The 10,011-nt window shown below is 43.4% G+C and overlaps 1 protein-coding gene across 1 annotated transcript; it reads left to right on the forward strand.

The window, feature by feature from the left end:
• Positions 1-417: 417 nt before the first annotated feature.
• Positions 418-5,431, forward strand: rap1gapl (RAP1 GTPase activating protein-like). The gene is made up of 16 exons (XM_070442005.1): positions 418-537; positions 689-721; positions 882-975; positions 1,434-1,469; positions 1,583-1,630; positions 1,919-2,110; positions 2,233-2,330; positions 2,428-2,506; positions 2,622-2,675; positions 2,881-2,964; positions 3,062-3,162; positions 3,338-3,467; positions 3,569-3,748; positions 3,853-3,924; positions 4,010-4,096; positions 5,325-5,431. The coding sequence occupies exons 1-16, from the start codon at positions 467-469 to the stop codon at positions 5,388-5,390; spliced, it is 1,425 nt and encodes a 474-aa protein (XP_070298106.1). The 5' UTR covers positions 418-466; the 3' UTR covers positions 5,391-5,431.
• Positions 5,432-10,011: the final 4,580 nt, after the last annotated feature.

Here is a 10,011-nt window from a genome sequence, read left to right on the forward strand (position 1 = left end):
CTCTCCTCTCCCGCTGCCTTGCACCTCTCTCAGTATGTGCTGTCAATAATTGATGGTTCTACAGACTCAAAGGGTAACAGGTCCAATCTCTCATGTATTTATTTATTTACCATTCCTACACACACCCAGTCAGTGAGACCACTACCTGTGTTTCTTAGAGCATGGCGACCGATACCCAGCGACCCCTCTGTCTCTGTGTCCTACATGTACTGTATGTCAGGGCAGGGTCACGGGGGTTTGTTATCCATCAGTGCGTTTCCCTGTGGCCAAGATGGGGTTAAAATTGCTAGTCTGGCTGACAGCAGGATAGAGGGAAGGAAGTAAAGAGATTAAATGAGTGAGAGGCAGGGGGCAGAGAGAGAGAGAGAGCGAGAGGGAGGGGAGTGATTTAGTTCATCCCTAAGCAGCACTGATTGACTATAGCTAGCACACTGGCACTCACAAGCACTAACACTCACCCAGAACGATGGAGAGAGACAGCAGAAATGAGAAGTTCTTCTCCAGAAAGAGAAGTTTCACTTTTGGGGCATATGGAGGGTGAGTAACAGTCACAGTATTGAGAACAAATTAAAATGCTTTGGTTCTAGTGTCAGAATCTGAATAAAATCTTGAAATAGTTGATAATAGAAGTAGTCCTTAATGTCATGCGGCACATTGTCTAAGGAGTTACCACTTTCCCTATTCACAGTGTGGACAAGTTCATATGTGAAAATGAGACTAGGTGAGTAAAACTTAATAATACCTTTATTTACCTTTATCCACATTAGATGTAGTTTATTTCTTGCTGGTTATTTTACACTGGATTTAAAGTTTGATACACTTGCAGTTGATGAATAGGAAAAGTGATGGGTTGCATTGCTCTGTCATTCCACCTGTTGCAGCAGACCAGAACCTTTAGAGCACAGCATTCTGGATATTTTGGACTCCCCTACCAGCGAAACCAAACCGTTCCTTTCTGCTGGCAGCAACCAGAAGGTAAAAGGACTTAATTGTGATAATGTGTCTTTCATCATATCCTTTTTGAATTTGTTGATCACATAATCATCCATTTAGTCTCCCTGCATCTGTGTTTGTCTAACGTTGTTACTCTTTCTCTCCTGTTTTCTCCCTGAACCTCCTTTCTGTCTGTCTGTCCTGGTCTGTCTGTCTGTCTGTCTGTCTGTCTGTCTTGTCTGTCTGTCTGTCTGTCTGTCTGTCTGTCTGTCTGTCTGTCTGTCTGTCTGTCTGTCTGTCTGTCTGTCTGTTCTGTCTGTCTGTCTCTGTTGTCTGTCTGTCTGTCTCTGTCTGTCTGTCTGTCTGTCTGTCCTGTCTGTCTGTCTGTCTGTCTGTCTGTCTGTCTGTCTGTCTGTCTGTCTGTCTGTCTGTCTGTCTGTCTGTCTGTCTGTCTGTCTGTCTGTCTGACTTTGTCTGTCTGTCTGTGTTTTCTATGTAAGGTGACAGAGCTGTTTGAGATCATTGAGAAGTTGCAGGTGAGTGTACAGCACCATTCCCTCTCTGTTTTGTGTAGTCTCTGTGTGTACAACAGTTCTCTCTCCAGTTAGTCAATCAGTCAGTCACTGTTACCTTCCCTCTCCTTCATCAGAGCAGCAGGCTAGATGAACAGCGCTGTGAATTCCCTCTGCCTTTGAGGGTGAGTCTTTCTCCTAAAATATAATGTCAAGATCTGTGTGCACACGTGTGTGTGTGTTGACAATGACCTTTCAATATTCTCAACGATACAGACATTTTTGTTCCCTAAAACACTGATGTCACAATAGTTGTAACACTCATACCAGCATACATAAAACTCATTATAAGGTATGCTGATGCAACCATGAGCATGTCAGTTCAAACATCATCCTACAGATACTGCTAGATGTACATTTAATTGGATACACCAGACTWTTTAATTATCATCTCACCCTTTTGAAAGTCTCAGCTTTTGAAGATAGGTCYTGACCTTCCTCTGATCCTGCCTCCAAAGCTGGGTGGTTACTGGATAGACCCCCCGCTACAGAAGTTTGCTGAGACCAGTCCGACATCCTCTCATTACGGACTAGACCCAGAGACCTATGACATCATGGAGAGAGACAGCGAGGCCACATACTACCAGGAGTTCTTCCGCTCACGAGTTAGTAGAGTACCGCCCATAGGACTACTCTTATTCTGTTCCATTTGATGGTAGAGATGGACTATGATCCAAGATGATGAAATACATACATAGTAGCTGTGTGACTTTCTCTCCTATGTCAGTATCATCACTCGTTCACAGCAGTGGACCCCTCCCTGGGACCCCTCCTTCTCTCTGTCTGTTTGGAGGAAGAAGAGAAGAGGCTGAGAGTAATACTGAGGTTGTATCAGAAAGAATGGAAATGATTCAATTAATGTAATGAAACACCCTGGTGAATTCCATGAGCAACYGTTATTACGTCTGTCTTTCCTTTCCAGAATGAGGGAATGCTCTATGCATGGGGTTTTCTCTGTGTCTCTGTTCCCAAACATCCCGTCTGCTGTGGAGCTGGCCAAGGTACCATTACTAGTCTCTCCAACAGACGTGTGTATTCTAGATGAACCTTTATTGTACTTTTACTGAAAACATTTACCATCATTGAAAAAACCCAAACTGACCATGTCCTTTTCAGATGCTATGCGACAGTGTGACTGTGCCCAGATTTGATGTGGTCAGTTACCTCAAGGTACTTCTTTTTCACTGTACARATTCCCAAATGCTTTAGGCCTTCATGTTACACAGAATGTACTCTTCAAATGACCTCTAAACCCTGAGACCATTTTGACAAAAATGTGTGCRCTCTCCTTCCCCTTTATCTCTCTGTCTCTCCCTCCCTCTCTCCCTCTCTTTGCTTCTTTCTTTCTTTCTCTCTTCCCCTCTCTGTCTTTCAGGCACCAGATCTTATAACAGCATTTGATGAACACAGAGTGTCTCCGAATTTCAAGTTTGGTGTCTTGTATCAGAGAGAGGGACAGGTAAATAACTGGAATGCAGGCAMAAGCTTGGAKGCATTAAATAGTAGCACTAGTCTACTGTACATTACCTCTCATATTTTCTCTCTATCTTTTACAGTTGACAGAGGAGGACATACTCTGTAACAATGAGGAAAGTGAAGAGTTTCAAGAATTCCTCTCTATTTTGGGAGCTACAGTCGCACTTCAAGGGTTCACTGGGTAATGTACAGTAACRGACATTTTGACATAGCCTTATGGAGTAATTACAGAAATATGACATTGTAACAGGAAGAGATGAATAAGAAGATACCAGCAGCTTACTGTCACTCCCTCTCCCCAACTACCTCTTCCCTCTTTCTCTCCTCCATTCTCTCTCTCCCTCCCTCTCTTCCAGGTTTCGAGGAGGTTTGGACGTGTGTCACGGCCAGACAGGAAGTGATGCGGTCTTCACTTCCTTCCACGGCAGAGAGATCATGTTCCATGTGTCCACCAAACTSCCCTTCACAGAGGGCGATACACAACAGGTTAGCCTGAATAACAACACCAAATCATCCTCACCCACAGTCAATCACTTCAACCCAGCTCCAGTGGCTCCCTCTTACCCTCTGCTCATTACTCCTTACAGCTACAGAGGAAGAGACACATWGGCAARGACATCGTTGCTGTTGTTTACCAGGAYGGCCACACCCCTTTTRTGTCTGATGTCATCGGCTCACACTTCCTGCACTGTTTCCTAGTGGTCAGGAGGGTGAGGAAGGGAGTGGGGGARGAGGGGGAGGAGGCAGGAGGAYGAGGMGTGTTCCAGGTAAGAAGATAAAACAAAATGAGAGACACATTGATCTCTTATCACTGTAGGTATTTTTATTGGAATGGAAAGCCTTTTTCAAACCTGGAAGTGGTCTGTTGCAGGTGTCAGTCACAGCCAGAGAGGATGTACCTCCCTTTGGTCCCTCCCTCCCTGATCCTCCCATATTCACAGAGGTGAGTAGAATTCACATCTGAACTTGGTGACATGGTAAAAGACCATGATGCATACTTAGTGTGTCTCTGTTGGCCTATCTTCCAGAGCTCCCTGTTGAGAGAGTTCCTTCTGACCAAGCTTATCAATGCAGAGATCTCCTGTTATAAGGCTGAGAGGTTCAGTAGACTGGAGGTAACCACAGAAGAACAAACATAACACCATTATAAATGTATACAGTAATGCTTGAGGCATTACATGCACATATCCAAAGACTTTCTAGATGCAAATCTGGTATCTTTTTATGTGGAACAGAAACCTAGAAACAAGTCTTTCCTCTTCTCTAATTCCTCTCTTCTGCTCCCACTCTTACTTAACTCCTCTATGATGCCTCCTTCTCTCCTCCGCACTCCTCCTTCTCTCCCCGTCTCTGCCTCCTTCTCTCCCCGTCTCTGCCTCCTTCTCTCCTCTCGTCTCTGCCTCCTTCTCTCCTCCTCTCTCCTCCATCTCTGCCTCCTTCTCTCCTCCGTCTCTGCCTCCTTCTCTCCTCCGTCTCTGCCTCCTTCTCTCCTCCGTCTCTGCCTCCTTCTCTCCTCCGTCTCTGCCTCCTTCTCTCCCCGTCTCTGCCTCCTTCTCTCCTCCGTCTCTGCCTCCTTCTCTCCTCCGTCTCTGCCTCCCTTCTCTCCCTCCGTCTCTGCCTCCTTCTCTCCTCCGTCTCTGCCTCCTTCTCTCCTCCGTCTCTGCCTCCTTCTCTCCCCGTCTCTGCCTCCTTCTCTCTCCGTCTCTGCCTCCTTCTCCCTCCGTCTCTGCTCCTTCTCTCCTCCTTCTCTCCTCCATCTCTGCCTCCTTCTCTCCTCCGTCTCTGCCTCCTTCTCCCTCCGTCTCTGCCTCCTTCTCTCCTCCGTCTCTGCTCCTTCTCTCCTCCGTCTCTGCCTCCTTCTCTCCTCCGTCTCTGCCCCTTCTCTCCTCCGTCTCTGCCTCCTCTCTCCCCGTCTCTGCCTCCTTCTCTCCTCCGGTCTCTCCTCCTTCTCTCCTCCGTCTCTGCTCCTTCTCTCCTCGTCTCTGCCTCCTTCTCTCTCCCCGTCTCTGCCTCCTCTCTCCCCGTTCTCTGCCTCCTTCTCTCCCCGTCTCTGCCTCCTTCTCTCCTCCTCCTCTGCTCCTTCTCTCCCCGTCTCTGCCTCCTCTCTCCTCCGTCTCTGCCTCCTTCTCTCCTCCGTCTCTGCCTCCTTCTTCCTCCGTCTCGCCTCCTTCTCTCCTCGTCTCTGCCTCCTTCTCTCCTCCGTCTCTGCCTCCGTTCTCTCCCCTCTTGCCTCCTTCTCTCTCCGTCTCTGCTCCTCTCTCCTCCGTTTCCTCCTTCTCTCTCCGTCTCTGCCTCTTTCTCTCCGCTCCGCCTCCCTCTCTCCTCTCATCCTTTCTTTTCAAGCTGCGCACTCGTTCGTCCTCCTGGAGGGTCTGCAGGCGGAACTGTCCACCCGCTCCCAGTGCATGATTGGAGATTCGCCTGTGTCGCTCTCTCGACTTCTGAGGGGATGAGGGTGTAACTGAGGGGAGTGGAGGGTTCATCGAAAACTTTAAGGTGAGGTCAAAATCCTTGACTTTTCACTACAGTGTGGGGAAAGGGTGGGTTTTGGACTTGGCATCCATATTTCCTGTCTTTGTTGCAGAGAGCCATTAGGGTACGCAGTAATTCTTTTGACACTCTTGGGGGGCCTAGAAAGATGGGCGGCCGCTCCCACAGAAGGCCCAAGGTAACTCATACTGAAGATGGAAGCACTTTCTCTTTTTTCAGTGAATATCTTATTGATATGTTTGTGGGAAATACTGACCACCCCTGTTGGTTTTTGTCTCCCTCTCCAGGCTGCTACAGAGAGAGATGGAGAGAGGTAAGACACTACAGAGAACGGACAAATCATGCAGATGGATGGACAGACAGACAGATGTTGTTTTTTGTCTTTCAGTGAGTTGGCCTACAAGCCCCCTGAACCCAGCTTTCCGCCACAGACAACCTGGGCTCCACAGAGGTCAAAGACCACTCCAGTCCCCAGGAGAATACGTAGACAGACAGAATTATGTGTATATTTTATAATACCGAGTGGATACTTTGTATGTACAGTGCATTCGGAAAGTATTCAGACCCCTTGACTTTTTCCACGTTTTGTTACGTTACAGCCATATTCTAAAATGGATTATTCTAAAATGGATTAAATCGTTTTTTCCCCTCATCAATCTACACACAGTACCCCATAATGACAAAGTAAAAACAGGTTTTTAGATATTTTTGCAAATTCAGTACTTTGTTGAAGAACCTTTGACAGCCATTACAGCTGTTATTTTCAGGTCTCTCCAGAGATGTTCGATCGGGTTCAAGTCCGGGCTCTGGATGGGCAACTTAAGGACATTCAGAGACTTGTCCTGAAGCCACTCCTGCGTTGTCTTGGCTGTGTGCTAAGGGTCATTGTCCTGTTAGAAGGTGAACCTTTGCCCCAGTCTGAGGTCCTGAGTTCTCTGGAGCAGGTTTTCATCAAGGATCTCTCTGTACTTTACTCTGTTCATCTTTCCCTCGATCCTGACTAGTCTCCCAGTCCCTGCCGCTGAAAAACATCCCCACAGCATGATGCTGGAACCACCATGCTTCACCGTAGGGAGGGTGCCAGGTTTCTTCCAGATGTGACGCTTGGCATTCAGGCCAAATAGTTCAATCTTGGTTTCAGCAGACCAGAGAATCTTGTTTTTTCATGGTCTGAGAGTCCTTTAGGTGCCTTTTGGCAAACTCCAAGCTGGCTGTCATGTGCTTTTTACTGAGGAGTTGCTTCCGTCTGGTCACTCTACCACAAAGGCCTGATTGGTGGAGTATTGCAGAGACAGTCGTAATTCTGGAAGGTTCTCCCATCTCCACAGAGGAACTCTGGAGCTCTGTCACAGAGTGACCATCGGTTTCAGGGTCACCTCCATGACCAAGGCCCTTCTCCCCTGATCGCTCAGTTTGGCCAGGCAGCCAGCTCTTGGAAGAGTCTTATTGGTTCCAAACTTCTTCCATTTGAGAAAGATGGAGGTCACTGTGTTCTTGGGGGACCTTCAATGCTGCAGAAATGTTTTGGTACCCTTCCCCAGATCTGTCCCTTGACACAATCCTGTCTCGGAGCTCTATGGACAATTCCTTCGACCTCACGGCTTGGTTTTTGCTCTGCCATGCACTGTCAACTGTGGGACCTTATATAGACAGGTGTCTTTCCAAATCATGTCCAATCAATTGAATTTACCACATGTGGCCTCCAGTCAAGTTGTAAAAATCATCTTAAGGATGATCAATGGAAACAGGATGCACTTGAGCTCAATTTCGCATCTCATAGCAAAGGGTCTGAATTCTTATATAAATAAGGTATTTCACAAAACTAAAAACCAGTTTTCACTTCATCATCATGGGGTATTGTGCTTAGATTGATGAGGAAAACAAATATTTAATCCATTTTAGAATAAGGCTGTAACGTAACAAAATGTGTAAAAAGTAAAGGGGTCTGAATACTTTCCGAATGCACTGTACAAGCTGTAAAATAAGATGTTTAAAGTAATAGTAAGTAATACAAGTAATAATATATTTTAGAATATTTTCAATGTTAATATGTGGACATCATTGTAGTAAATGTATGATAACGAAGTCATGCAATATTTATTACTATTTTACTATTTTAGAGCATTGTAACAATTCAGGGCTGCCAACATTTGAAGAAAGTTTGGAGTGAGATTTGCTATGTGAATTTCATTGCCCCCTGGCCAATCCATAGACGAGGGACTGGGGGTTTACTGTTTTAAAGTGAATTTCCTGAAATTCTATGTATTTTGACATGGCTTAGGCCTATTACCAGGGTGGAAAATTAGGTTTATTCAGGATGCTTTGAACATTAAATGAACACTCCAAATTTGACTACTTTGTTACTTTTTTGGGGTATGAAATGTGAAGAATGCTAATATGTTTTTTCAAATTTTTTAGGTGGTTTGACACTTTATTCAGACAGRAATTAAATGAGGTAGGGAGACAGGCAAATGCTAAAAACAGTGGGAAGGTTGGAAGCTGGGATTGATCCATGTTATCAGGTGGAAAGTTGTATGAGATACATGGAGAGGAGTGTGTTACTATTAGTGGTTGATGGTAGTGGGTAACCAAATCATAGATTGGAATCTGCTTGTCCAAAGACTGCTTTGAAGGTAAGGACACAAAAGTTTAATATTTTGTCATTTAGGACCAATCTCTTTAAAATAGGGATGGAAAGAAAATCCTGCTTGCAATCCAGGAGATTTGGACAACCAGATCTATGTTCAACAAGTGCTGGGTGTTTGAAAATGTTCTTGATATAAAAATACATTTTCAAGATGACGCAACCTTCAAGAAAAATCTAATGAAGATCAACATTCAGGTGGTTTATGACTACTAGTTGAAGATCAATATTCAGGTGGTTTATGACTACTAGTTGAAGATCAATATTCATGTGGTTTATAACTACTAGTTGAAGATCAATATTCAGGTGGTTTATGACTACTAGTTGAAGATCAATATTCAGGTGGTTTATGACTACTAGATGAAGATCAATATTCAGGTGGTTTATGACTACTAGTTAATCTTCAGATAGTAGTTTCATAAACCACCTGAATATTATCTTCAACTAGGAACATAAACAACCTGAATATTGATCTTCAACTAGTAGTCATAAACCACCTGAATATTGATTTTCAAGTGTAGTCATAACCACCTGAATATTGAACTTCAACTAGTAGTCATAACCAACTGAATATGATCTTCAACTAGAGTCATAAACCACCTGAATATTATCTTCAACTAGTAGTCATAAACACCTGAAATTTATTCAACTAGTAGTCATAAACCACCTGAATTTTGATCTTCAACTAGTAGTCATAAACCACCTGAATATTGATCTTCAACTAGTAGTCATAAACCACCTGAATATTGATCTTCAACTAGTAGTCAAAAACCACCTGAATATTGATCTTCAACTAGTAGTCATAAACCACCTGAATATTATCTTTCAACTAGTAGTCATAAACACCTGAATATTTATCTTCACTAGTAGTCAAACCACCTGAATATTGATCTTCACTAGTAGTCATAACCACCTGATATTGATCTTCAACTAGTAGTCATAAACCACCTGAATATTGATCTTCAACTAGAGTCATAAACCACCTGAAATATGATCTTCACTAGTAGTCATAAACCACCTGAATATTGATCTTCAACTAGTAGTCATAAACCACCTGAATATTGATCTTCAACTAGTAGTCATAAACCACCTGAATATTGATCTTCAACTAGTAGTCATAAACCACCTGAATATTGATCTCACTAGTAGTCATAAACCACCTGAATATTGATCTTCAACTAGTAGTCATAAACCACCTGAATATTGATCTTCAACTAGTAGTCATAAACCACCTGAATATTGATCTTTAACTAGTAGTCATAAACCACCTGAATATTTGTCTTCAACTAGTAGTCATAAACCACCTGAATATTGATCTTCAACTAGTAGTTATAAACCACCTGAATATTGATCTTCAACTAGTAGTCATAAACCCCTGAATATTGATCTTCAACTAGTAGTCATAAACCACCTGAAAATTGATCTTCACTAGTAGTCATAACCACCTGAATATTGATCTTCAACTAGTAGTCATAAACCACCTGAATATTGATCTTCAACTAGGTCATAAACCACCTGAATATGATCTTCAACTAGTAGTTATAAACCACCTGAATATTGATCTTCAACTTAGTAGTCATAAACCACCTGAATATTGATCTTCAACTAGTAGTCATAAACCACCTGAATATTGATCTTCAACTAGAGTCATAAACCACCTGAATATTGATCTTCACTAGTAGTCATTAAACCACCTGAATATTGATCTTCAACTAGTAGTCATAAACCACCTGAATATTGATCTTCAACTAGTAGTCATAAACCACCTGAATATTGATCTTCAACTAGTAGTCATAAACCACCTGAATATTGATCTTCAACTAGTAGTCATAAACCACCTGAATATTTGATCTTCAACTAGTAGTCATAAACCACCCTGATATTTGATCTTAAACT

The sequence above is a fragment of the Salvelinus sp. IW2-2015 genome, unplaced genomic scaffold (assembly GCF_002910315.2).
Source record: "Salvelinus sp. IW2-2015 unplaced genomic scaffold, ASM291031v2 Un_scaffold5483, whole genome shotgun sequence".
Taxonomy (NCBI): domain Eukaryota; kingdom Metazoa; phylum Chordata; class Actinopteri; order Salmoniformes; family Salmonidae; genus Salvelinus; species Salvelinus sp. IW2-2015.